Source organism: Tamandua tetradactyla, chromosome 8 (genome assembly GCF_023851605.1).
Source record: "Tamandua tetradactyla isolate mTamTet1 chromosome 8, mTamTet1.pri, whole genome shotgun sequence".
Lineage (NCBI taxonomy): Eukaryota > Metazoa > Chordata > Mammalia > Pilosa > Myrmecophagidae > Tamandua > Tamandua tetradactyla.
The window spans coordinates 74,960,652-74,988,419 of record NC_135334.1 but is presented as its reverse complement, the minus strand read 5'-3'; the positions used below and the strand labels follow the sequence as shown (position 1 = coordinate 74,988,419).

Sequence of the window (27,768 nt, the reverse complement as noted above, 5' to 3'; positions counted from 1 at the left end):
TAAGGGCAGAGGGTCAGAATGTTCCATGAGGCAGGAGATAAGAAGGTGACTGCACCAGGAGACAGGCAAGAACTAGAAGGCTGAAAGACAGATAGGTGCCTCCAGACTGGAACGGTACTGTAGGTTCAAAGAAGAATTATTGTAACAACAGAAATGTATATATCAGAAATCTGCAATGAGATTATTTGGATGACTATTTGCAATTATTATTTATTTGTCCTACTTTGCACATAGTAATTTTTTTTAAATAGCTGGAGACTGTTAAGACAAAGGGGAAGCAAAGAAAAATCTATGCCCAAAGAGAATACTGCTCTCCCAGGGGCCAGCATGTAGAGGGAGGCTCTGAGCACAAGGTGAATCCAGGAAAAATAAAACCAAAAATTCTTCTTAGCCAGCTGCCTTTGACATCTTCCCACATGGAGCTCCATGTGGAAAGGGCCAAGAAATGGCCACATACTTTTGGTTTGAGGATAAGAGGGCGTTATCATCTGGGTTCTCCCACAGGTTTCCTTGTCATCTTAGCTTCCCTAGAAACAAGGCCAATTTAAAAAATTTTTAAAATTTCTCCCAATGGGAATGTCCCAGGGTTCACCAATCAGGAGTTCTTAAAAGCCAGTTATACCTGCCCAGAAACAGAAGATTAGCTGTCAGCTAACCTGGGATCTCTACTTGCAGGACACATGGTACTTTTCAGATTTGGTAACACTTCTGCATCTCTGTCAAAGTTGGGTGTAGGGGAAATGGAGAGTGAAATCAACCCAGTTTTCAAATGTTTCTACAGGTCCCTAGGGATTTGGGAAGCAGATGGGCAAGTGGAAGGTACCCTTTACAAAAAATCTCTTTTAATCATCTTTATTAAGATAAAATTCACATGCCATTTAATAGTTTTTGGTGTATTTACAGAGTTGTGCAGCCATCACCACAATCTAAGTTTATAAACTTTTCATCACCCCAGAAAAGATACCCATACTCATAAGCAGTTACTCCCCATTCTCTACCACATCCCACCACAAGGCAAACACTAATCTACTTACTAACTCTATAAATTTGCCACTCTGGATATTTCCTGTAAATGGAATGACACAATTGTGACCTTTTGTGACTGACTTCTTTCACTTAGCATTATATGATCTCAAGGTTCACTCATGCTATACTATGTATCAGTGCTTCATTCCTTATAGTGGCCAAATAATATTCCACTATATTTATGTACCACATTTTGTTTATCCATTCATTAGTTGATGGATATTTCGGTTGCTTCCACTCCACTTTCATCTATGTTATATATTGGGCCTTGATGTATGATATTATTTGAAAGAAGGGTTTCCATTGTTTTAAAGAAAAAAGTTGGAAACTATACGGCTTAAAGTCTCTCTAAGGTCCCAGCTTGCTCAGGCCTTGTAGAACTCTACCAGTCACATAAAAAAGAAGATTGTGTGATGAAAATCCAAGCCACTGATGAAAAATAACTATAGCATTATGAGCTTGTACAAAAAGTAAATTTTTCTGACATTTTAATGTTTAAAAATTACTTCATGGTACAAAATGATGATGCATATAAGATGGAGGGTTAGAAAATCTGGCTGTAATTGCAATTAATTGTGTAGCTTTAAACCATGGTTACTTTGCACATAAATGTGGGGGAAACAAGATCTCCTTCACAAGGCTACCGCGATCAAATCAGAAAATGTATATGAAAGCAGTATTTAATTTAAAATATTACACAGGTTATCCTGAAGTTATTCTTATGCATTATGTAGGTATCCCCTTTTTAGTTTATGGTATATTAGAATGGCTAGAACAGAAGTACCTGAAACTGTAGACTGTGTTCCCATAGCCATGTTTCTTGAAGATGATTGTATGTATAATTTAGTTTTTGCAATGTGACTGTGTAATTGTGAAAACCTTGTGTCTGATGCTCCTTTTAGCTATGGTATGGACAGATGAGTAAAAAATATGGATAAAAAATTAACAAATAATAGGAGGTACAAAGGTTAAAATAAATTGAGGAGATCGAAATACTAGTGGTCAATAACAGAGAGAAGTAAGGGGTATGGCATGTATGAGTTTTTTCTTTTTTCTTTTTCATTTCTTTTGCTGGAGAGATGCAAATGTTCAAAAAAATGATCATGGTGATGAATACACAACTATGTGATGATATTGTGAGCCACTGATTGTATACCATGTATAGAATATTTGTATGTCAATAATGTTTATTGTGTATAATAAAAATACTTTTTAAAAAACTTTTAAAAATATTACACAGATGTGTAGTCTCACTTTGATTTACACTTACAAGTCAAGACAAGCTGCCATGGACTATTAGGGAAATAGGACTCAGCCCTAACCTTTGAAGGGAGACACAGGGAAAGCAATTCCAACATTTCTCAAACTAACCCTTGTTCTCATGGAAGGACAGGAGTTGCTTGGGCCAAAAGGCCGAAAATACCCTAAAAGGCAGTGGGTTCCAAAGGTTGAGAGTCAGAACATAAGTGCCCAAGAACGCCAGCTGGATGCAGATCTGATTATAACAATTCTACTAAGAGCTAACTCAGCTCTTAGTCCTAAAAATTATATGGATAAATTAATATCTACTTGTATTTTCTTTTTTTTTAAGTGTAACAACAATTTTTTGTTAATTTTAAATTTTTAAAAAAAAACATAAACAAACGCAATCATTCTTAACTTTTGATCATTCTGTTCTATGTATTACTTGTATTTTCTTGTAAAGTTTTCTTGTAAAGATTACATGAGAAAGTGTATATAAGAGTCTCCAGCACTGGCCGAGCACATTACAGCAGGGATAGTAGAAACAGAAACAGTAGTAACGCTAGCGCTATACACTGGACCTCAGGCTGGGAACTCTGTATACATGATTTCATTTAATCTTTGCCATAACACTTCAAGGTAGGGATCATTGCCCCCATTTGACAGAAAGGAAACTGAAGCTCACAGAGTTTAAGAAACTTTCTGAGGTCATACAACTATTAATTGCGGCAAGTACACCTCAAACCCTCACTCTTCTTGCTCTAAAACCTGTGCAAACTACTGCTCAGCTGCACAGTCTTTCAGTACCCTCAGTCTCTTTTTGTTTTCATCACCTATGCCCCTCTAGTATGCGTTTTTTTCCCACATCTTTTCTATTATTTTAATGACAGTGATTTTACCTCTATCCAGATTCTGCATAAGCTTCACGGTACAAGGTAATGGTGAGAGAATCAGAGGAGATCAGACATACACATCATATGCTAACATGTTTGACGCTCGGACCTTAGCATCTCAGAGAAACAGTCCATCATTGACTCATCTATACTAGGTGGGAGCTCACAAGTCTGAAGCCTATACCAGTGGCCTCATACCACTGACCAGTCAACTCTGTACACTCTGCTGTGTCGCAGGGAAACAATTTGATAAGATCAGATTTTTGCTTTCAAATTCAAAAAATCATTTAACTCAGTACCTTTATGTGTAAGGCCCTGCACTAAGCACAATGGGAAAAACAGTGATGATTAAGACCTGGTTCCTGCCCTGGAGGCATTCACAATCTAATTGGAGAGAAACAGATGGACCCAACTAATTGCAATACAGAGCAGAGCAGTATGCTATGTGAGACATTCACACCAAGTATTCTGGATCATGGGAGAGGAAGGACTACTTCCCATTTTAGAACAAGTAAGATTTTTTGGAGGAAACATTACATCTAGGTCAATGGTTCTCAACTGGAGCAATTTTGTCCCTTCGGGGATGTTTGGTAATGCCTGAGACATTTCTGGTTGTCACAACCCCAAGTAGGAGGTGGGGTGTGGGAGGTGGTGCTAGTATCCAGAGGTTAGAGACCAGAGATGCTGATAAAGATTATCTGGCCAAAAATATCAAAAGTATTGAGAGTACAATAGTATACACGTTGAGAAACCCTGCATTAAGCCTTGATGGGCAAGCAGAATTTTAACAGGCAAAGATGGAAGGCAGAGAGACGTAAGATGAGAATTTAACTGGAGTAAAGACATAGTGGTGGGATATGAAGAGATGTTTAGCACAGCTATAGTCAGAGTAAAGGAATGCAGTGTAAAATAAAGTAGCCACATGAGTATACATCAGACTGTGCAGGCCCCGATGCTTGGAGAGGGTGGAGCTGAGAAAAAGATGGTCTCTCCACTGCCCCCCAAGGTTGCATTCAGAGAGAGGCAGGCTGTTACGTAGGCCCTTGCAAAGGGAGGGAGTGCTGCTTTCTAAAGCCCCTAAGACAAATGACTCTCAGACTTTGAAATCTAATGGACTTTAACCTGCAGATTTTCCAGACTGCTTGGGTCAGGTGACCCCTGTGTTCCTTCCAATTTCTCCCTATAGAAATGGGAGTATGTATCCTATGACTGTCCCTCCTTTGCATGTTGGCAGCAAATAACTTGTTCTGAGTTTTACACGTCCAGAAGAGAGGAGTATTTTGCCTTAGACAGACCATGCCTGTAGCTGACTTTGATGAGATTTTGTACTGTTTCTGACTTTGTATTGCATTTGTATTGTTACTGAACTGGTTTAAGGCTTTTCTGATATTGTGATAGAATAAATGTGTTTTGTATATGGGAAAAACATGTCTTTTTTTGGGTCTAGAGGGTGGAATGTGCCAGTATGAGAGGATTATGTACCCTAGAAAAGCCATGTTTTAACACTGATCCATCTTATGGAGGCAGCTGTTTCTTTTAATCCCTACTCAGTTCTGTAGTATGGGAATTTGATCAAATTATCTCCACAGAGATGTGGGCCCACCCATTCCAAGTGGGTCTTGATTACTGGAATCCTTTAAAACAGGAAGCATTTTGGCAAAAGCTTGAAAGCCACAAGAGGAGAGAGCACAGAGTCCACGCAGCCAGAGCCGTTTGGAGATGAAGAAGGAAAATGTTCCCAGGGAAGCTTCATGAAACAAGAAGCCTGGAGAGAAAGCTAGCAAACGTCACCATGTTCACTATGTGCCTTTCTAGTTCAGAGAGAAACCCTGAACTTCATCGGCCTTCTTGAACCAAGGTATCTTTCCCTGGATGCTTAGATTGGACATTTTTATAGCCTTGCTTTAATTTGGATATTATCACGGGCTTAGAATTGTAAACTTGCAACTTAATAAATTCCCCCTTTTAAAAGCCCTTCTGTTTCTGGTATATCTCATTCCAGCAGCTTGTAAACTAGAACAGCTTCCAATCAAGCCCAAGTTCCTCCTGGCCCACTGGATATTGCAAGTGGACTTGCTCGCTACTCCTCTCAGGGCTTAGTTCTCCCAGTCCTGAATCTACCTGGTCCCAGCTGTCTCTTAGTTCCCCAATACTGCCCCAATCCTTACGGTCTCCTAGGACCTACCATGGTTCTTGGTGAGACAATGAAAAAGGATGGAAAACAAGTCAGCTTTCACTCTACTGAACCCCAAGAAGACCTGATGACAGTACTATAATATGGCTTTGTTGTTCAAAATCCTCTAACCTTCCAGACAGGTAGGAAAAATTAGTTTTCAACCCAGTCCTATTTTGAAGTCCACAGGTTTAAGCAGGAGGCTGATTGAGCTGCCAAAGAAGTTGCAGCTCCTAGCAATGTCAGGCCTTGCCCTATGATGGCCCTTCCTTACATCAGCACTCAGACAGAAATAAAACTACCTCCTACTGTGTCCCATCAAATCAGCCAAGACGCTGGGGGTGGCTCCCACAGCTGAGCGCTGTGGTGCCATGAGATGACACGAGATCTGATTTGGAATTCTTGCTATCCAGGCCAGCCATCCCTCTCTGTACAATCCCACAGAGTCAGAAAAAAAAACATGAACATGGCACCTATCATGTACCAGCCATTATGCTTGGGGCTTTCTATACATTACATTCTCACAACAACCTTGCAAAGAACTATCCCCCTCAAACTGATAGAGGAAATCAGGCTCAGAGAGGTGAGGTTATTTACCTAAGGTGACATAGCTTAAAAAGTGACAAAGCCAAGTTTTGAACACAAACCTGTCAGTCTCAGAATGGATGCTCTTTCTGACAATAACAACAATAGAAACCAACATTTACTGAGCCTCTTCTATGTGGCAGGTATTGTACCAAGTGCTTTCCATGCATTATTTCATTTAATCTTTGCAACAACCTCATGTGGTGTCTACTTTTATTTTTACTCAAATATCTAATGAAGAAACTGAGGCGGAAAGAGATTAAGTAACTTCTTCAAGTTTACACAGCTCGTAAGAGGCAAAGCCAGGTATAAACAGTCTATGTTATGTGATTGTAGAGCACAAGCTCTTAAGGCTGTGCTATACTTCTATACCAGACACCACAGATGAGGAATCTTAAATAAATCCCACAGTGCCTGGGGCGCATACTGCTATGTATCCACCCGCAACCTACACAATGTGCTCAAGACTCCCATCTCAGACTAAAACCATGCTGCTGTAGCAATATCGGTCAGTCATTCAACAGAGTGATTAAGTACATATTCTGTACCAGGTTCTAACAGGCATTGGGGAAAGAGAGATGAACCAGATAAGTCACTCTTTCCCCATAAAGGGCTTGCAATTTGGTGAGAGAAACAGACATCAATCACACAAACAATAAGATACAACAGTCAGATACAAAGTACATTTCCTGACAATACACAGTAAAACACAAGGGGAAAGTAACCGGCATTCACAAAGCTTCATACATTACGTGACAGGTACTATGCTGGGAACTTTTAAAATTAAAATATGGTGAAATTGACTTTGACTTTGTTTTTGATGTATAATTGTATGAGCTTTAACACATATTTAGACACAAGTACCCACCCACTACCTACAATTCAGGATACAAGACAGTTCTATCATCCCCATCTCCGCCAAAAAAAAAATTCTCATGCTGTCCCTTTTTTTTTCAACTTGAAATTTTTATTAGAATTTCTTTTTTACTTTTTTTTCAATTTAGGTGTATGGGCTAGGAATCAAACCTGCATGACAGGTGAGCATTCTACCAGTGAACCACTCGTGCATCTCATGCTATCCCTTTGTAGTCAAATCCTCCCCACACTCTTAACTCTTGGAAACCACTAATATATTCTCTGTCCTTATATTCTTGCCGTTCTCAGGATGCTGCCTAATGGAATCACATAGTATGCAACCTTTTGACACAGGTTTTTTCACTCAGCATACCTTTGCGATTCACTCATGTTGTGTGCTTTCTCTCTTATTACTGAGTAGAATTTCATTTTATGGACACACCATAGTTTATTTACTCATTTACATGTTGAAGAACATTTGATTTGTGTACAGTTTTCAGGGATTATGAATAAAACTGCTATAAGCATTCAGGTATAAGTTTTAGCTTCGACATAATTTTTCATTAGGGTAAATACCTAGAGGTAGAATTGCTGGGACATGTAGTAACTTATGTTTACCTTTGTAAGAAACAGTCAAACTTTTACAGAATGGCTGTACTGATTTACAAGACCACTAGCAATTGTTCCAGTGCTCTGTCACCTCACTCAGCACTTGGTTTTGTCAAGTTCTAGGTATTTCTTTTAAAATACATATTTGTTAGTCATTCTGATATGAGAGTTGTGGTATCTTGTTTTTTTTAATTAGAGAAGTTGTGAGTTTACATAAAAATCATGCATAAAATACAAAGCTCCCATATACCACCCTATTATTAACATCTTGCATTGGAGTGCTACATTTCTTACAAATCATGTAAGCAAACTCTTATAAGTATTATTACAATTAAGTTAAAACCATTATTATAATGATTTAACTTAGGGTTCACTGTTTAGACTGTGCAGTTACATGGACTTTTTAAAAAATGTTATTCTTGTAACATATACACAACCTAAAATTCCCCTTTTAAAAAAATTCAAATATATAATTCACTGCTGTTAATTATGTTCATAATGTAGTGCTTCCATTACCAAAACTTTTCCATCATCCCACATGGAAACTGTACATTTAAAGCTTTAACTCCCTACTCCCTACCACCATCATGTCTTCTGTTAACCTACATTCTAGATTCTGATTCAATGAATTTGCTGATTCTAATTATTTCATATCAGTGAATTCATAAAATATTTGTCCTTTTGTGTATGGTTTATTTCATTTAACATGATGACTTCAAAGTTCATCTATGTTGTCCTGTGATCACAATTTCATCCATTTCCATGGCTTGAAAAAATATTCAACTGTGTATATATATTAAATTTTGTTTATCCAATCATCAGTTGATGGTTGGGTGCTTCCATCTTTATTATTAGTGCATAATGCTACTATGGACATCAGTGTGCAAATATCTGAGTAAAGTTCTTTGGGGTATGTTCTAGTTTGTTAGCTGCCTGAATGCAACATACCAGAAATGGAATGGCTTTTAAAAGGGGGAATTTAATAAGTTGCTAGTTTATAGTTCTAAGGTTGAGAAAATGTCCCAATTAAAACAAGTCTATAGAAATGTCCAATTTAGGCATCCAGGGAAAGATACCTTGGTTCAAGAAGGCAGATGAAGTTCAATGCTTCTCTCTCAGCTGGAAGGGTATATGGCAAACATGACGGTGTCTGCTGACTTTCTTGTGGCTCTGCAAAAGGGACTCTCTCCAAAATGTTTCCTCTTTTAAAGGATTCTAGTAAGCGACTCCACCTTCAATGGGTGGAGACACACCTCCATGGAAATCATGTAAACAAAAGTTACCACCCACAATAGGGTGGGTCATATCTCCATGGAAACAATCAAAATGCTCCCACCCAGCAATACAGAATGAGGATTAAAGGACATGGCTTTTCTTGGGTCCACCACAGATTCAAATTGGCACAGAGTATATTCTTAAAAGTGGGATTAATGGGACATATGGTAATTCTATATTTACATTTGAGGAGCCACCAAACTGTTTTCCATAGCAGCCACATCATTTTACAGTGTCACCAGCAATGAATGAGTGTTTCTGTTTCTCCACATTCTCTCCAACACTTGTAGTTTTCCATTTTTTTTTCAAGAATAGCAAACCTAGAGGGTATGAAATGGTATAGCACTCTGGTTTTGATTTGCATTTCCCTAATGACTAATGATGTTGAGTATCTTTTCATGTACTTTTTGGCCATCTGTATATCTTCCTTGGATAAATATCTATTCAAGTCTTTGGTCCATTTTTTAACTGGGTTGTTTGTCTTTTAGTTGTTGGGTTAAAGGATTTCTTCATATATTCTGGATATTAAGTCCTTTATCAGATATATTGCTTCCAAATGTTTTCTCCCATTATGTAGGCTGTCATTTTACTTAGATAATAAAGTCATCTGAGGCACAAAATTTTTAAATTTTGATGAGGTCCCATTTTTTCTTCCATTACTTGTGCTTTGGGTGTAAAGTCCAAGAAACCAGTGCCTAACACAAGATACTGAAAATGCTTCCCTACATTTTCTTCTAGGAGTTTGATAATTCTAACTCTTATATTTATGACTTTGATCCACATGCTTGTTTGAAAGTACTATATGCCCTAAAAAAGTCAAGTTTTAATTCTGATCCAACCTTGCATGCAGAAGCTTTGATTAGATTATTTCCATGGAGATATGACTCACCCAATTGTGGGTGTGACCTTTGATTTTGGAGAGAAGCAGAAATAACAGATTCCTCAGAGCCAACAGAAACTTCACAGCAAAGCTGACACAGATGCAGATGTGAAGAACAGAGACACGGATGTCTGGGGATGTTTGGAGCCCAGCAGACATTGCCATGAGGTGTTAAGCAAGCCAGAACCTGGGGAGAGCCATGGGAAGCAAAGAGATGAAAGCTTGCCCTGGGGAAGTAAAGTGAGGAACTTTCACAGTAATAGGCTGAAAGCAACAGAACCCAAGAGCAAGTGACCAGCAGATACCAGCTACTTGATGGCCCAGCTGACAGAGGTGTTCCTGACCCATCAGGATTAAAGGACATGGCTTTTCTGGGATACACAACAGATTCAACCTGGTACACAGAATAATCGGGTTTCATGAGTGAAGGTAACCTCTTATTGGTGCCTTAATTTGGGCACCTTCACTTCCTAAAAACATAAACTTGTAACTTACTAAATTCCCCCTTTTTAAAGCCATTCCAGTTCTAGTGTATCACATTCCGGCAGCTTGCAAACTAACACAATCCATTTGAATTTATTATGTATATGCTATGAGGTAGGGCTCCTTCTCCTCCTTCTTCTGTTTCAAACAGAGATCCAGTTTTCCAAACACCATTTATTGAAGAGACTACTTTTTCCCAACTGAATGGTCTTTGCCCTGATGATGAAAAATGAGTTGGTCATAAAAAGAATGGTTGATTCTTGAATTCTCAATTCAGTTCCACTGATCTATATGTCTGTCCCTGAACCAGTATCATGCTGTTTTGATTACTGTGACTTTGTGCTAAGCTTTAAAATTGAGAACTGTGAGTCCTCCAACTTTGTTCTTTTTCAAGATGGCTTTTGGCTATAGAGGGCCTTTACCCTTCCATATAAATTTGGTGATTGACTTTTCCATTCTGCAAAGAAGGTTTTTTGAATTTTACTGGGATTGCATTTAATCTGTAAATCACTTTGGGTAGAACTGACATCTTCACAGTAGTTAGTCTTCCAATCCATGAGCATGGAATGTGATTCCATTTATTTAATCTTCTTTGATTTCTTTTAGCAACGTCTTATGATTTTCTGTGTAGAAGTCTTTTATATTCTCAGTTAGATTGATTCCTACATATTTGAAGCTATCAGTTGTTAATCGTAAATGGAACTGTTTTCTTGATTTCTTCTTCAGATTGTTAATAACTATTTTATAGAACACTACTGATTTTGGAGGTATTGATCTTCCACCCTACCATTTGCTGAATTCATTTATTAGCTCCAGGAGATCTGTTGAGGATTTTTCATGATTTTATGTATATAGGATCATGTCATCTGCAAATAGGGAGTTTTGCTTCTTCCTTTCCAATTTGGATGTCTTTTTATTTATTTTTCTTGCCTAGCTGCTCTTGCTGGAATTTCTACTATAGTGTTGAATAACACTGATGACAGTGGGCATACTTGACTTGTTCTTAATCTTAGAGGGAAGGCTTTCAGTCTTTCACCATTAAATATAATGCTAGCAGTGGGCTTTTCATATATGTCCTTTATCATCTAGAGGAAGTCTTCCAAGTGTTTTTATCAGGAAGGGGTGCTGGATTTTGTCAAAAGCCTTTCTGCATCATTGAGATGATACTGCGTGTGTATTTTTTTCATTCATCCTGTTAATATGGTGTATTACTTTAATTAATTTCATTATGTTGAAACACTCTTGATAACCTCAGATAAATCCCACTTGATCATAGTGTATAATTCTTTTGATGCGCTACCGGATTTGATTTGCTAGCATATTTTTTCTTTTTTTATTAATTTTTAAATTGTTTTTAAAACTATAACAACAAACAAACACATTCTTATGATCATTCCGTTCTATATATATGATCAGTAATTCACTTTATCATCACATAGCTGCATATTCATCATCATGATCATTTCTTGGAACATTTGCATCTATTCAGAAAAAGAAATAAAATGAAAACAGAAAAAAATTTATACATACCATACCCCTTACCCCTCCCTTCCACTAATCACTAGCATTTCAATTTACTAAATTTATTTTAACAATTGTTTCTCCTATTATTTATTTTTACACATATGTTTTACTTGTCTGTTGATAAGGTAGATAAAAGGAGCATCAGACACAAGGTTTTCACAATCACACAGTCACATTGTGAAAGCTATATCATTATACAATCATCTTCAAGAAATATGGCTACTGGAACACAGCTCTACACTTTCAGGCAGTTCCCTCCAGCCTCTCCATTACATCTTGACTAACAAGGTGATATCTACTTAATGCACAAGAATAACCTCCAGGATAATCACTCATCTCTGTTTGGAATCTCTCAGCCACTGATCCTTTATTTTGTCTCATTTTGCTCTTCCCCCTTTTGGTCAAGGTTTTCTCAATCCCTTGATGCTGAGTCCCAGCTCATTCTAGGACTTCTGTGCCACGTTGCCAAGAAGGTTCACACTCCTGGGAGTCATGTCCCACGTGGACAGGGGGAGGGCAGTGAGTTTGCTTGTTGGGTTGGTTGGAGAGAGAGAGAGGCCACATCTGAGCAACAAAAGAGGTTCTCTTGGGGGTGACTCTCAGGCCTAATTTTAAGTAGGCTTGACCTATTCTTCATGGGATTAAATTTCATAGGAACAAACCCTAAGATTGGGGACTTAGCCTATTGCTTTGGTTGTCCCCACTGCTTGTGAGAATACCAACAATTCTCCACATGGGGAAGTTGAATTTTCCCCCTTTCTCACCATTACCCCAAGGGGACTTTGCAAATACTTTTTTATTCACTGTTCAAATCACTCTGGGATTTATTGGGGCATCACTCTGGACAAACCTACAAAATCTTATGCCCTACTCAGGTTCCATGTATTTATGGTGTTCAATTAAGCTGTCTACATAAATTATATCAGGAACTACACTAGTCAAAATATAAATTTTGTACGAAATAAACATTTTTTGCTTTAGTCTCACACATAAGTTAAACTTTAAAAATATGACTTACCATCTATTTTCAGCACCCTGCAGTAATGACATTCCTTTGTTCTTCCTCATGCAAAAACATTTTTAAATTTGTACATTTAGTCACTATCATATACACTCTAGGCATTTCTAGATTATACCATCTCAGTCTTTATTGTCTATCTTTCGTTCTGATTTCATTTGTGCCCCCAGCCCTCCTCCCTCTATCATTCTCACATTCAGCCTCATTCAGTGTTCTAACATAAACGTATTACAGTCAGGTAGTATTGTGCTATCCATTTCTGAGTTTTTACAACCAGTCCTGTTGCCCTATTTGTATCCCTTCAGCTCCAATGACCCAATATCTTACCCTATTTCTATCTCCTGATGGTCTCTGTTACCAATGAAATATTCCAAGTTTATTCATTAATGTCAGTTCATATCAGTGAGACCATACAGTATTGGTCCTTTTGTTTCTGGCTAATCTCACTCAGCATAATGTTCTTAAGGTCCATCCATGTTGTTATATATTTCATAACTTTATTCTGTCTTACGGCTACATAATATTCCATTGTATGTATATATCACAGCTTGTTTAGCCACTCTTCTGTTGATGGACTTTTTGGCTGTTTCCATCTCTTTGCAACTGTAAATAATGCTGCTATAAACATTGGTGTGCAAATGTCCGTTTGTGTCCTTGCCCTCATATCCTAAGATTCTCATATTTTTTATTAATTGTTCAGCTGATATCCTTTATTTCCTTCTCTGTATTTTCTTACATGTCTTTGATCATACTGAAGATCTTTTTTTTTTTAAAGTCTTTTCCCAGTATATCCACATTCTGTTCTTCTTTATTGATATTTTCTGGATTTTTATCCTGTTCCTTTGGATGGGCTATCATTTCCTGTTTCTTTGCTTGTCTTGTGATCTTTTTTGCACACTGTACATTTTAGTATTTTAAAACGTTAACTCTGGGATATATCCCCTGATATGTCTATTTCTTGAATGTCAGGAGATAACAAATCCAAGCAAACCTAAGCAAAAAACATTTCCATGTGTTTGCATTGGTTGGTACTCCTCATCAGAGTTCAGCTTCTTATCAGAGAAGTCAACTCAAGGTGAATGCAAAGTGCAGGGTTCTGTTTGTCTTTTCTGGGCCTGTCTTGTTCTGGGCATGTGCTTGCTCCTCCTAAGGAGGAGGTCTCCTATTTACAGGAGTTTGAATGTCCCCTCTACCTACCAGGAAACAGATTTTCTCCCTCTTCAGGGTACACCACTGCAGGACTTAGAGCAGGTACCCTTTGCCCCAGGCCATCAGCCTCAACTGTTTCTTATACTGCCTTCATCATCTCAAGCTGCTTTTACCTGGAATGTCTAGATCTTTTCCCATTTTTTATTGAGTTGCTTATTTTCTATTGTTGAGTTTTAAGCAGTCTTTTAACAGCATTTTTCCCACTCAATCTTGACAACAACCCTGTAAGAGCAGGAATCATTAACTACCATTTTTCTCTGAGGAAATGAAAGTGTAAATCACTAAATTACTATAAGTTCTATCTCTACTCAAGGTTTTCTCATCACTTAGTCACCTGTGACATACAGACCACTAGAAAGCCAGCTCCACAAAAGCAATGATCCTGTTTATTTTGTTCTCTATGTTATTTATAGCCCAGAACAGTGTCTGGCACATAGGAGGTATTATAGAAGAAACTGTTTAATGGATGAATAAATGCACTTGAGTTTTTCATGTAGGCTCCAGAGAAGAAAATAATACAGAAGAAAATTCTTCTCAAGGAGTTTAATCCAGTCAGGGAGACAGTTGTTATAGGCAGGCCCTTGTCTGCCCTCCTCAGACTGTCAGAATAACCTGACAGTACCATCCCCTGTCCCAAATCCTTTGTCCATGGATAGTATCCTACTAGAGGACTGAAGAGAATGTGATGAATAAACTCCCAGCCAGCTTTGCAAGAACAGAACCAGCTCTATAATGCCACCTCGCTCACTTGAAGGACTGATAATCTACAGCCTCTGCTACCAGAGCAGAAGCAAGCACAGATGGCCCTTGAGAAGCCAAACCACCTGCTGAGTCTCAGATTACCATCTCATTTCAAAACTCACAGCGGTGTGGATATGGCCACTAGAAATGAGAATGAATCAATGAAGAGAGGAAATCTATAAAAAGCAATAACAGCAATTCATATAGCAATCTAAGACCTGGGGTAATAGTGCAAGAGTCATACTGCAAGTCATTCGAAATAAGTCAACACTGTGTTCACAATAATCAGTAAGATGACTCATTTTAAAAATAGCTAAAAGTTCAGTTATCTGGAAAAACTCATCAACATGAGACTGAATAAAAGTCCTTAACAGAGCATCCTTCAAACTTCTACAAAGGTCCATATGTAATCAGCAATGCTTTGAAATGGGTCAGAAAAATCTCAGATCTTTGATGAACAGCACAGCCAGGATTTCATCACAGGTGCCTCACCATCCAATATCCAACATTCTAAACACTGAGCTGTTACCCAAGTTTCTAGTTAGATCCTGAACTCCAAGGTTGTCTCATACATGTTTGGATTGACCTAAGCACACACATTTTGTTTTCATTGCTTTCCCTCTTGAGAACAGTAGCTTACAATTGGTTATGAAAACCTAGACAAGCAGACCTCTCTAAACCACCAGAGACCTGAGTTGGCAGGGAGAATATCTGAAGCTAAGGCAAGGCAGAAGCTATGCTGAAAAAGAACAGCTAACAACTGGCACAGAGAAGAGCAGGGTGACAGCTTTTGTGTTATTTTGGAAGAGTTTGTACTGATGAGCTTTTTGTTGTGGTAACATTCTACTAAAAAAAGAACATTTTCTTCTTATCCTCATTGACAAAGCAATTCAGCAGAAAGTGAAAAAAGAAGCAGGGGCAGATGACAAAGATATCCAGGAATATGTAGCTCTTGATGATATCACCTTTTTCACTGTTGTGCCATCCATCTCCCAGTAAGGTGGCCAGGCCCTTGGAGAGAGATCAGGACACTTCCAGGCCTGACTTACCACCAGAACATGGCTCTATTCTCAGCAGAAACAAATAAAAATTTGGTCATTTGAGAACCAATGACACTTCCAGATGTGACCAGTTTCACAAATGTGTTCATCATGGTTGTTGTCTTTGCTCAAGAACAATTGCTTAGTTCAACAAGACATATATCTCCACCTACTTGCCTAGGCCCCATTCTCCTTTCCAGATTTTTGTCCATAGTCCTTCTGTCTAATCAAACCAATGCACCATGCTTCGTACTACCTCCACAACTTTACTCACACTGGTTCTCCTACATGCAGGCTGCCCCACCCCTCCCACTTTATCCAAATTACACCTTTCCTCTAAGTAGCCTATTTTCCTCCTACTTTGAATTCCTTAGACATTATTTGGTCAACTTAATAGAAGAATTACCTCTTCCAACCAACCAGTGGAGTTCTGTATTCTACTTGCTTATTTTCAGTGACAGGGAGTTCACTATCTACCAAAGTAGTCTCTTTTGTAATGAGATAGTTCTATTAGGCAATTTTTATTCTACAAGAATATGCCTCTTTTTTTGTTGTTGTTTAAACTTTCCTCACATCTGTCCTAGTTCTGCCCTTACAAGAAAAGAAACAATACAGCAATGCCTTATGCATCGGCTTTGAAATCATATCTGAGCTCAAATTCAGAACGTTGTTGAACAAATTGCTTAACCTTTAACCAAGGCTCCAGGCCTTGGTAATAATATCAATTTCATAAGACTGCTAAGAAAGTTAAAAGATAACCATGCAAAGAGCTCAACATTGTACCTGGCATAAGTAAAAGTTTAATAAATGATAGCTAATTATATAGTTTTATTATTATCATTATTTGGGTCTCTTCTTCTCCAAGCTAAATTTTCTTCACTAGACTGTAAATTAAGTGAGGACAAACTGAATCTATCATATTCCCTGCCACATTCCCAGTGCTTAGCACGACTGCCACATATATAACAGACACAATAAATATTTATTAAATTACATGCAATGCTCTCCAGTTCATAGTTTCCATGTTCTCCATCATTAATGTCACTCTTGTGTGCATGTGTGTGTGTGTGTATATATATATATATATGGGCTCTCACTGCTCCAAACCTTTCTGGCAATGTGATATCCAAAACTGAACTCAGAACTCAAAGGTGGTCTAACCAGTAGGAAGGCGAGACTAGGCTAACCTCCTCCCTCATTTTATATAACACTATGTCACTACTGAAAAGTTGGCATAAGTTGAAATCATCAAACTGCTGGCTTATGTTGAGCTTGAAATCAAAATCAAAACTATTAAATCTTCTCATATAAATGACCTTGTACTTTTGCATCTGTGGGGTTGGATCTACTGTTATGCTAAAAGGTAAAACAATTACAGAGCTTTCTCCAACCTAGAGATCCCTCTATCTCTTACTATGTAAAAGTAACACTCTGCTGACTCCCAGTAACAGCAGAATGAAATCCAGAATGATCTTTTAAGAACTCCCAGTAACAGCAGAATGAAATCCAGAATGATCTTTTAAGAACATCTGTTTCTTTCTCCAAAATATAGTATGGGCAGCATCTGACTGCCTTGCCTTCTTTCCCATAGCCAAGCCAGGGCTAAACACAGAGTAAGTATTGAATGATCCCCTCTATCTATAGCAAAATTACAATACGGATCCAGGGAAACCAGAGGGACCAACCTCAGGGTTCCCTCTCCCCCTCAAACAGCACAGCCCAGTCAGTGTGATGCTATCAGCCAGTAGGCGGGAACCAGTCCAGATACAGACACAGTCCAGATACAGACACAGGCATGTGCTCTGAAAGGCTGGCTCCTAGAGCGCTACTCTGCTTAGAGCCACCTCCCCTAAAGGGAATGAGTTCCTAGAGAACAAGTATGAGAGAACATCTCTCCACAGGAAAGTCCGTCTGGGCAGTGTTCAGGGACTGTTTCACACAGGAAAAGAAGAGAGCCATAGCGGAGGAGAGAGCTCACCTCATCACTTTCTTCCACATCCACATCACCATTGGCATCATCGTCCATCAGCTTATGGATGCTGCGGACTGCCTCAAAGCTGAGCTTCTCATCCTCACTGTGGCACAGAGGCTTGTCAATCCGGCAAAACTCTGTACAGGAAAAGCAAGAGACAATATTATTTGGGGCTGCCACCCAGCCTCTATCCCACACCTGTCTCAGTGCCCTTAGCTTCTAGCATCTGACTACTCATATAGGCACTTAAAAGGGTTTCTTTTACATCCTTTAACTGTCTCCCTAAGAATGTGCTCAGTTCACCCATTCATGGACAATGTTTTATCATCCTAAACGTACCATGGCAGCCAGATCAAGCATACGACACTAGGAATATACTGGGATCTAGACAAAGAGAACAAATAGGTAATTCACAAGAAAAAAAAATAGAAACGATCAACGAACAAAAGAAAAAAGTCTCACTAGTAATCGAAGAAATACATATTCAAATGACATATTTCAAATCAGTCAAAGATTTAACAATTCAGTAAAGTCAAACACAGTGAAAACAGGTACTTTCAAAGAGCTGGCAGCAATGCAAATTAATACAATCTTTCTAGAAATAAGAAAACAGCCAGTTAGTCCCAGTGCCAGAATAATGGCCAATTTTCCTTTTCAGCACTTTGTCACTGCTGCTATATATGCCAGCCACAAGCTGACTAGAAAAACCCCTCACATCTTAAAGCCTTCTCACAGACAGTTATATGCAGCAAATGTCTATTAGATATGTAAAGGTCCCAAGCTCACCTGAAATAAAAGCTTGGGAGATCTGGAATGCAGCTTCCTTTGGCCATCATCACAAAGTCATGTAGCAGTAAAAACAGCATAAGAGCCTAGGCCACCCTAGCTCCTTCCATGACACCTAATCCTCTCTTACAAACCTTGAAAACATATAGCCTGACCAATGCACACAGCAGGAAACACTAGAAAGAATCTAGTCTTAGCTCTATCATGTGACTCTGGGGATGTCACTTCCCATCTCAAGGCCTTAAGCTCACTATTTGAAAAAGACATTTTGACTAGCAACCAGTATTTCTTTCAATTCCTAAGCGATATAATTCCTCTTTCTTTTGCACCCTGATCTCAATAAACACTTCCTAAGCTAAAGACTCTTCAGATCACCCTACCCATTTACTACCCATTAGTAATTTAATTTCCCATTTATTAATTTACTACCCATTAGTAGTAAAAACCTAAACATGTGGAATTGTAACCCATATCAAAGAAGATATAAGAAAGACCCTGACTTCCCAGATAAGCGAAGAAGCTGTTTTAGAGACAAAACAATGGCAAGATAAAGAAGCTAGAGTTCTGAAGCCTTCTAGAAGGCACTATCAAAGACCTAAAACACTTCAATCCAAAACCTGGAGCATTCCACTTTTCTATCTGCTTGCAGGGACAGGACAGGTCACCTTTCACTTGCCAGTTGTTTGAATCCTTTTCAAGATGAGGTAGGCATATAAAAATATTTAAAGGTACCAAGATGTGACTCAATAAAAGCCTGTTGAATACTGAAGTTCACAGATATTAACTGATATGCCCAAAGTCAAACAAGAGAGGATCATGTGGTGGCCCATGACAAACTCTGGGATCCATCCGGTAACTTCTTGTTGAGGAGTGCTGTGAAAACTATTGATTTTTTATTTCTTTGCTTTGTTTATATGTTATATTATACAATAAAAATGTTATTAAAAAAAAAAAGTCAACCAAAGTCCCGAAAAGCCACAGTGAGACCCCAGCCAGCACTTCACTTAGACTACCTTTATGCTAAGGTGAACAAACAGCTTTGCGTTGTTTTATCTTCCAGAAGTCAGAGATGGTACTACTGGAAAGATGCACATAAAGAGATGGCTTTATAAGAGGGGGTGAAAAAGTAAGATGAGCTGTATGCATACAAAAGATCTATCTTCATGTAACCCGTGGTCCCCTACATTTGTTCTGCTCAGGTGAGGCTGGCAGGTGGACAAGTGGTGGGTACTAAGGGAAAGAGTGGTGTACAACAGAAGACTAAGGCATTTTTCCTCAACTTCCATACCAACAAGAGCTTCTGATATGACTATTTCACTCATGGATCCCATTTCTGGAAGAATTATCTACCCCTCTGATAAAAAAAGAATATGAGTAATGACTACATTGGGTAAGTGTGTGACACCTGAAACTCCAAGTTCTGCAGCTCTGAAAGTCAGCATTACTCCATACAGCAATTGGTAAAGAAGATGAAAAAGAAATCAGACTCCAATTAAAGATATGAACGAAATGGACCTGGTGAGGACTAAAGTAAATCAGAATAAACAGTAAAGGATAATACTATTTTTTTTAAACTTCAACTTCTGTGTGAAACCAAAGGAAGAAATGTTTATTTGGCCCCAAATTTAAATTTTCTGTTGTACACAATCTAATTTAATCCATCCGGTTGTTTATTTAAACAACCTAATTGCATGGAACCTAGAATAGGGAATGAGATATTATTCTTTCCAGTTAATGTAATACTCAGATAAATTCTGGAGTTTTGTGGGCAGAAAATAAAATGTACTTGCTAAGTCTCTTTGACAGACTGGGGGAAAAAATGTGTAACTAAACTTTCCTACCTGGGAAATTCCTGGTACCCTCTCAAGCATTATGGACTCCCAATTTAATAAGCCAAGCCCTCACCAGCCTTTCCAGAACATCAACTAGTTCCATCCCCCTATCCTATATTATCGACAGCCCCTTCCAAGATGAAAAAGTTAGAACAGGCATAGCCCAAATACCCCTAAAGAGTGAGAAAAAGATCAAAGGTGATGGTGGAGTTATACAGAGGAGGTAGGGTTTAACAAACGAATATAAGTGCTGAATCATTATATTGATATTTCTTTTAACAGCCATTAGTAGTAAAAACCTAAATATGTGGAATTGTAACCCATACCAAACTCTGAAATCTGTTCTACAACTAATTGTTGCGATGTGCTTTGATATTTATTGCTTTTTTGTATAAATGTTTTTTTTCACACACACAAAAAGGGTTGATTGTGATGATAAATGCACAGCTCTATGATGATATTGTGAACCATTGACTGTACACTTTGGATGATTACATGGTGTGTGAATATATATTAATCAAAATAAATAAATAATTAAAAATAAATAAATAAGCCAAGCCCTCGATCCTGAGGCTTGCCCTTATGAAACGTATTTCTGTAATGGTGAAGCTAGGCCTGCTTGTAATTATGCTTCAGAGTCACCCCCAGAGAGCCTCTTGTGTTGCTCAGATTTGGCCTCTCTCTTTAAGCCAACTCTGTAAATAAACTCACGACCCTCTCCCCTACATAGGACATGACTCCCAGGGATGAGACTGGCCCCAGCATCATGGGTGAGAATGCCTTCTTGATCAAAAGTGGGAAAAGAAATGGAACAAAATGAAGTTTTAGTGACTAAGAAATATCGAACAGAGTCAAGAGTTCATTCTGGAGGTTACTTTTATGAAAGCTTTAGACAGATATTACAAATTACCACAGTATGCCAAGCCCCAACCAACCATATTCCTGAAATTCTAGGAGTGCCCTAGGTTCTAACTAAGTCTATATAAAAGTTTTTCTTAGTAAGATTATTTTTTAGAAACCTAAAAAATTGATTCTATGCCAGATAGACCCTGAAACCCAGAGGTATCAGACTCTCCAAGGACATCAACGAGTTTCACCCCTCTACCCTATAAGGTCAACACCCCTTACAGCAGGAAGAAGTTAAAATGGTCATTGCCCAAATATTCCTGAAGACTGAGAGAAAAATCAAATGAGAAGAAGGAGGTATAACTGAGAAATTAGGATTTAACAAACCACTGTGAGTCTGATCTATTATATAGATTCCTTTTTAGTGTCTAGTGTTTTAGAATAGTCAAAGGAAATAACTGAAGTTATTGAACTGTAATCCAGCAGCCCTGGTCTTCGACATTAACTGTAAACTACATTGGGGAAAAAAAGTCAATTGCCTGTTTTCTGGATGTTTTGTTCTGGTCAAATATATATATACATATTTTTCACAATATATTTGACAATACTACACTGTATTTGTTAACTATCTTACTGTAAGTCTTAAAATTGTACTAGCGGTCAATAAGAGGATGGGGTAAGGGATATGGGATGTACAGGGTTTTCTTTATTCTTTGTATTTCTTTTTCTAGAGTAATGCAAATGTTATAAAAATGCTCATGGTGATGAATGCACAACTATGTGATGATACTGTGAATCACTGATTATATGCTTTGGGTAGATTGTATGATGTGTGGTGATATCTCAATAAAATTACAATAAAAAATACAATGTGCTAAATATCATGATAGTAATAATAATGGGTTATTCTAGAGACCTGCCCTATAAGGACCAGAGAGTAAACAATTTAGGATTCACAGGCCATATGGTCTCGGTTGCAACTACTTAACTCTGACATTGTAGCACAAAAGCAGTCATACACAATATAAAAACAAATGAGCACGACTATCTTCCAATAAAACTTTATTTCCAAAAACAGGTGGTGGGCCAGATTTGGCCTGTAGGCCATAATTTGTTGACCCCTACAGTAGAAAACCTGAGGTGGCATATCTAAACAGCATTGAACTGACAGTTTTCAGATTTAAAGCAAAGAATACAACCTTTCCTTTAGCCTAAATCCACATACAACCTTATCCTATGTAAAACTCAACTTCTAGTAGACTAATAACAGATACAGTTTAGCAAGCCTTAGGGCTAAAAACCTCCAGGCTGGGAACCACTGCCCTGAGGTTAGCCAGCCCCTGTCCCTAGATGCCTACTGCAAGTCCAAGAAGTTCAGGCTTTGCAATGGTTAAGTTCATGTGTCAACTTGCCAAGTTTTGGTGTTCAGTTGTTTCGTCAAGCAATCAGTGGCCTGGTTGTTACTGTGAGGACATTTCGTGGACTTAAATCATCAGGAAATTGACCATATATATGGCTGATAACATCTATAATCAACTGAGGACATTGTCTTCAACAAGAGATGTCGTGTACAATCAGCTTTGTTTTTTTTCTCCCAACGTATTTTAATTTTTTTAAATTTATTTATTAATTAAAAAAACTAAAGAAACAAAATAAAACAACATACATAATCAGTAATTCAAAATATCATCACTTAGTTGCATATTCATCATTTCTTAGAACATTTGCATCAATTTAGAAAAAGAAATAAAAAGATAACAGAAACAGAAATAAAACGATAAGAGAAAAAAAGTTATGCATAGCATACCCCTTACCCCTCGCTGTCATTGATCACTAGCATTTAAACTAAATTTATTTTAGCATTTGTTTCCCCATTATTTATTTTTATTCCATATGTTCTACTCCTTTGTTGACAAGGTAGATAAAAGGAGCATCAGACACAAGGTTTTCACAATTGCACGGTCATACTGTGACAGTTGTATCATTATTCAATCATCCTCAAGAAACATATCTACTGGAACACAGCTCTACATTTTCAGGCAGTTCCCTCCAGCCTCTCCATAACATCTTGAATAACAAGATGATATCTACTTGATGCATAAGAGTAACCTCCAGGATAACCTCTCGAATCTGTTTGGAATCTCTCAGCCATTGACACGTTGTCTCATTTCCCTCTTCCCCCTTTTGGTTGAGAAGGTTTTCTCAATCCCTTGATGCTAAGTCTCAGCTCATTCTAGGGTTTTTATCAATCCCTTGATGCTGAGTCTTCATTCATTTCAAGATCTCTGTCCCACGTTGCCAGGAAGGTCAACATCCTGGGAATCATGTCCCATGTAGAGAGGGGTAGGGTGGTCAGACTGCTCATTGTGTTGGCTGGAGAGAGGGGCCACAACTGAGCAACAAAAGAGGCTCTCTTGGGGGTGACTCTTAGGCCTTAATTTTAAGTAGACTTGACTTATCCTTTGCGGGGTTCTGTTTCACATGAACAAACCCCAAGACTGGGGGCTCTGCCTATAGCTTTGGTTGTCCACACTGCTTGTGAGAATATCAAGAATTCAACTTGGGAAAGTTGAATTTCTCCCCGTTGTCCCCACTCCTCAAAGGGGGCTTTGCAGATACTTTCCCACTCACTAATCGAATCACTCTGAGATTCATCAGGGCATCACTCTGGACAAACCAGCAAAATCTCACGTCCTACCTGAGATTCCAAGTACTTAAGGTGTTCAGTCAAAATATCTACATAAGTTATATTAGGAAATGCACTAGTCAAAATATAAATTTTGTAACTAATAAACATTTTTTGCTTTAGGCTCACACAGAAGGTGACATTTTACAATATTAATTACCATCTATATTCAGTACCCTGCAATAATGACATTCCTTTGTTCTTCCTCATGCAAAAACATTTTTCAAATTGTACCTCGTGCATTTCACTATTATTGTACACTCTAGGCATTCCTAGATTATATCATCTTAATCTTTAACATCTATCTTTCTTTCTGATTTCATTTATGTCCCCAGCCCTCCTCCCTCTATCATTCTCACATGCAGCTTCATTCAGTGTTTTAACATAATTATGTTACAGTTAGGTAGCATTGTGCTGTCCATTTCTGAGTTTTTGTATCCAGTCCTGTTGCACAGTCTGCATCCCTTCAGCTCCAATTACACAATATCTTACCGTATTTCTATCTCCTGATGGTCTCTGTTATGAACAAAATATTCCAAGTTTATTCACTAATGTCAGTTCATATCAATGAGACCATACAGTATTTGTTCTTTAGTTTTTGGCTAGTCTCACTCAGCATAATGTTCTCAAGGTCCATTCATGTTGTTACATACTTCATAAGTTTATTCTGTCTTAAAGCTGCATAATATTCCATCGTAAATATATACCACAGTTTGTTTAGCCACTCGTCTGTTGAAGGACATTTTGGCTGTTTCCATCTCCTTGCAACCGTAAATAATGCTGCTATAAACATTGGTGTGCAAATGTCCGTTTGTGTCTTTGCCCTTATGTCCTTTGAGTAGATACCTAGCAATGGTATTGCTGGGTCATATGGCAATTCTATATTCAGCTTTTTGAGGAACCGCCAAACTGCCTTCCACAGTGGTTGCACCATTTGACATTCCCACCAATAGTGAATAAGTGTACCTCTTTCTCCACATCCTCTCCAGCCCTTGTCATTTTCTGTTTTGTTGATAATGGCCATTCTGGTGGGTGTGAGATGATAAATCATTGTGGTTTTGATTTGCATTTCTCTAATGGCCAGGGATATTGAACATCTCTTCATGTGCCTTTTGGCCATTTGTATTTCCTCTTCTGAGAGTTGTCTGTTCAAGTCTTTTTCCCATTTTGTAATTGGATTGGCTGTCTTTTGGTTGTTGAGTTGAACAATCTCTTTATAAATTCTGGATACTAGACCTTTATCTGATATGTCGTTTCCAAATATTGTCTCCCATTATGTAGGCTGTCTTTTTACTTTCTTGATGAAGTTCTTTGATGCACAAAAGAGCTTAATTTTGAGGAGTTCCCATTTATTCATTTATTTCTTCAGTGCTCTTGCTTTAGGTGTAAGGTCTACAAAACCACCTCCAATTATAAGATTTATAAGATATTTCCCTACATTTTCCTCTAACTGTTTTATGGTCTTAGACCTGATGTTTAGATCTTTGATCCATTTTGAGTTAACTTTTGTATAGGGTGTGAGATATGGGTCCTCTTTCATTCTTTTGCATATGGATATCCAGTTCTCCAGGCACCATTTATTGGAGAGACTATTCTGTCCCAAGTGAGTTGGCTTGACTGCCTTATCAAAGATCAAGTGTCCATAGACGAGAGGGTCTATATCTGAACACTCTATTCGATTCCATTGGTCGATATATCTATCTTTATGCCAATACCATGCTGTTTTGACCACTGTGGCTTCATAATATGCCTTAAAGTCAAGCAGTGTGAGACTTTCAGCTTCATTTTTTTTTCTCAAGATACTTTTAGCAATTCGGGGCAACCTGTCCTTCCAGATAAATTTGCTTATTGGTTTTTCTATTTCTGAAAAGTAAGTTGTTGGGATTTTGATTGGTATTCTGTTGAATCTGTATGTCAATTTAGGTAGAACTGACATCTTAACTATATTTAGTCTTCTAATACATGAACATGGTATGCCCTTCCATCTGTTTAGGTCTTCTGTGATTTCTTTTAACAGTTTCTTGTAGTTTTCTTTGTATAGGTCTTTTGTCTCTTTAGTTAAATTTATTCCTAAGTATTTTATTCTTTTAGTTGCAATTGTAAATGGACTTCGTTTCTTGATATCCCCCTCAGATTGTTCATTACTAGTGTATAGGAACACTACAGATTTTTGAATGTTGATCTTGTAACCTGCCACTTTGCTGTACTCGTTTATTAGCTATAGTAGTTCTGCTGTGGTTTCTTCAGGGTTTTCGACATATAGTATCGTATCATCTGCAAACAGTAATAGTTTTACTTCTTCCTTTCCAATTTTGATGCCTTGTATTTCTTTTTCTTGTCTAATTGCTCTGGCTAGAACTTCCAACACAATGTTGAATAACAGTGGTGATAGTGGACATCCTTGTCTTGTTCCTGATCTTAGGGAGAAAGTTTTCAGTTTTTCCCCATTGAGGACGATATTAGCTGTGGGTTTTTCATATATTCCCTTTATCATTTTAAGGAAGTTCCCTTGTATTCCTATCCTTTGAAGTGTTTTCAACAGGAAAGGATGTTGAATTTTTTCAAATGCCTTCTCTGTATCAATTGAGATGATCATGTGATTTTTCTGCTTTGATTTGTTGATATGGTGTATTACATTAATTGATTTTCTTATATTGAACCATCCTTGCATACCTGGGATGAATCCTACTTGGTCATGATGTATAATTCTTTTAATGTGTTGCTGGATTCGATTTGCTAGAATTTTGTTGAGGATTTTTGCATCTATATTCTTTAGAGATATTGGTCTGTAGTTTTCTTTTTTTGTAATATCTTTGCCTGGTTTTGGTATGAGGGTGATGTTGGCTTCACAGAATGAATTAGGTGGTTTTCCCTCCACTTCAATTTTTTTGAAGAGTTTGAGCAGGGTTGGTACTAATTCTTTCTGGAATGTTTGGTAGACTTCACATGTGAAGCCTTCTGGTCCTGGATTTTTCTTTTTGGGAAGCTTTTTAATGACTGATTCAACTTTACTTGTGATTGGTTTGTTGAGGTCATCTATTTCATCTTGAGTCAAAGTTGGTTGTTCATGCTTTTCTAGGAAGTTGTCCATTTCATCTACACTGTTGTATTTATTGGCATAAAGCTGTTCGTAGTATCCTGTTATTACCTTCTTTATTTCTGTGGGGTCAGTGGTTATGTCTCCTCTTCCATTTCTGATCTTATTTATTTGCATCCTCTCTCTTCTTCTTTTTGTCAATCTTGCTAAGGGCCCTTCAATATTATTGATTTTCTCATAGAACCAACTTCTGGTTTTATTGATTTTCTCAATTGTTTTCATGTTCTCAATTTCATTTATTTCTGCTCTAATCTTCATTATTTCTTTCCTTTTGCTTGCTTTGGGGTTAGTTTGCTGTTGTTTCTCCAGTTCTTCTAAGTGGACAGTTAATTCCTGTATTTTTTCCCTTTCTTCTTTTTTGATATAGGCATTTAGGGCAATAAATTTCCCTCTTAGCACTGCCTTTGCTGCATTCCATAAGTTTGGATATGTTGTGTTTTCATTTTCATTTGCCTAGAGATATTTACTGATTTTTCATGTAATTTCTTCCTTGACCCACTGGTTGTTTAAAAGTGTGTTGTTGAGCCTCCACATATTTGTGAATTTTCTGGTGCTCTGCCTATTATTGGTTTCCAACTTCATTCCCTTATGATCTGAGAAAGTGTTTTGTATGATTTCAATCTTTTTAAATTTGTTGAGACTTGCTTTGTGACCCAACATATGGTCTATCTTTGAGAATGATCCACGAGCACTTGAAAGAAATGTGTATCCTGCTGTTGTGGGGTATAATGTCCTATAAATGTCTGTTAAGTCTAGGTCATTTATTGTAATATTCAAATTCTCTGTTTCTTTACTGATCCTCTGTCTAGATATTCTGTCCATTGATGAGAGTGGTGAATTGAAGTCTCCAACTATTATGGTAGATGTGTCTATTTTCCTTTTCAGTGTTTGCAGTGTTTGCCTCATGTATTTTGGGGCATTCTGCATAAATATTTATGATTGTTATGTCTTCATGTTGAATTGTTCCTTTTATTAGTACATAGTATCCTTCTTTGT

The 27,768-nt window shown here is 37.8% G+C and overlaps 1 protein-coding gene across 4 annotated transcripts in view; it reads right to left on the bottom strand.

Moving 5' to 3' along the window:
• The window catches only part of STIM1 (stromal interaction molecule 1), a 311,883-nt gene that overhangs the window by 129,446 nt on the left and 154,669 nt on the right, over positions 1-27,768 (bottom strand). For all 4 annotated transcript variants that reach the window (XM_077113754.1, XM_077113755.1, XM_077113760.1 and 1 more), the window contains exon 2: positions 17,532-17,662. In XM_077113754.1, the coding sequence (XP_076969869.1) occupies positions 17,532-17,662 (131 nt within the window). The remainder of the gene's footprint in view (positions 1-17,531; positions 17,663-27,768) is intronic.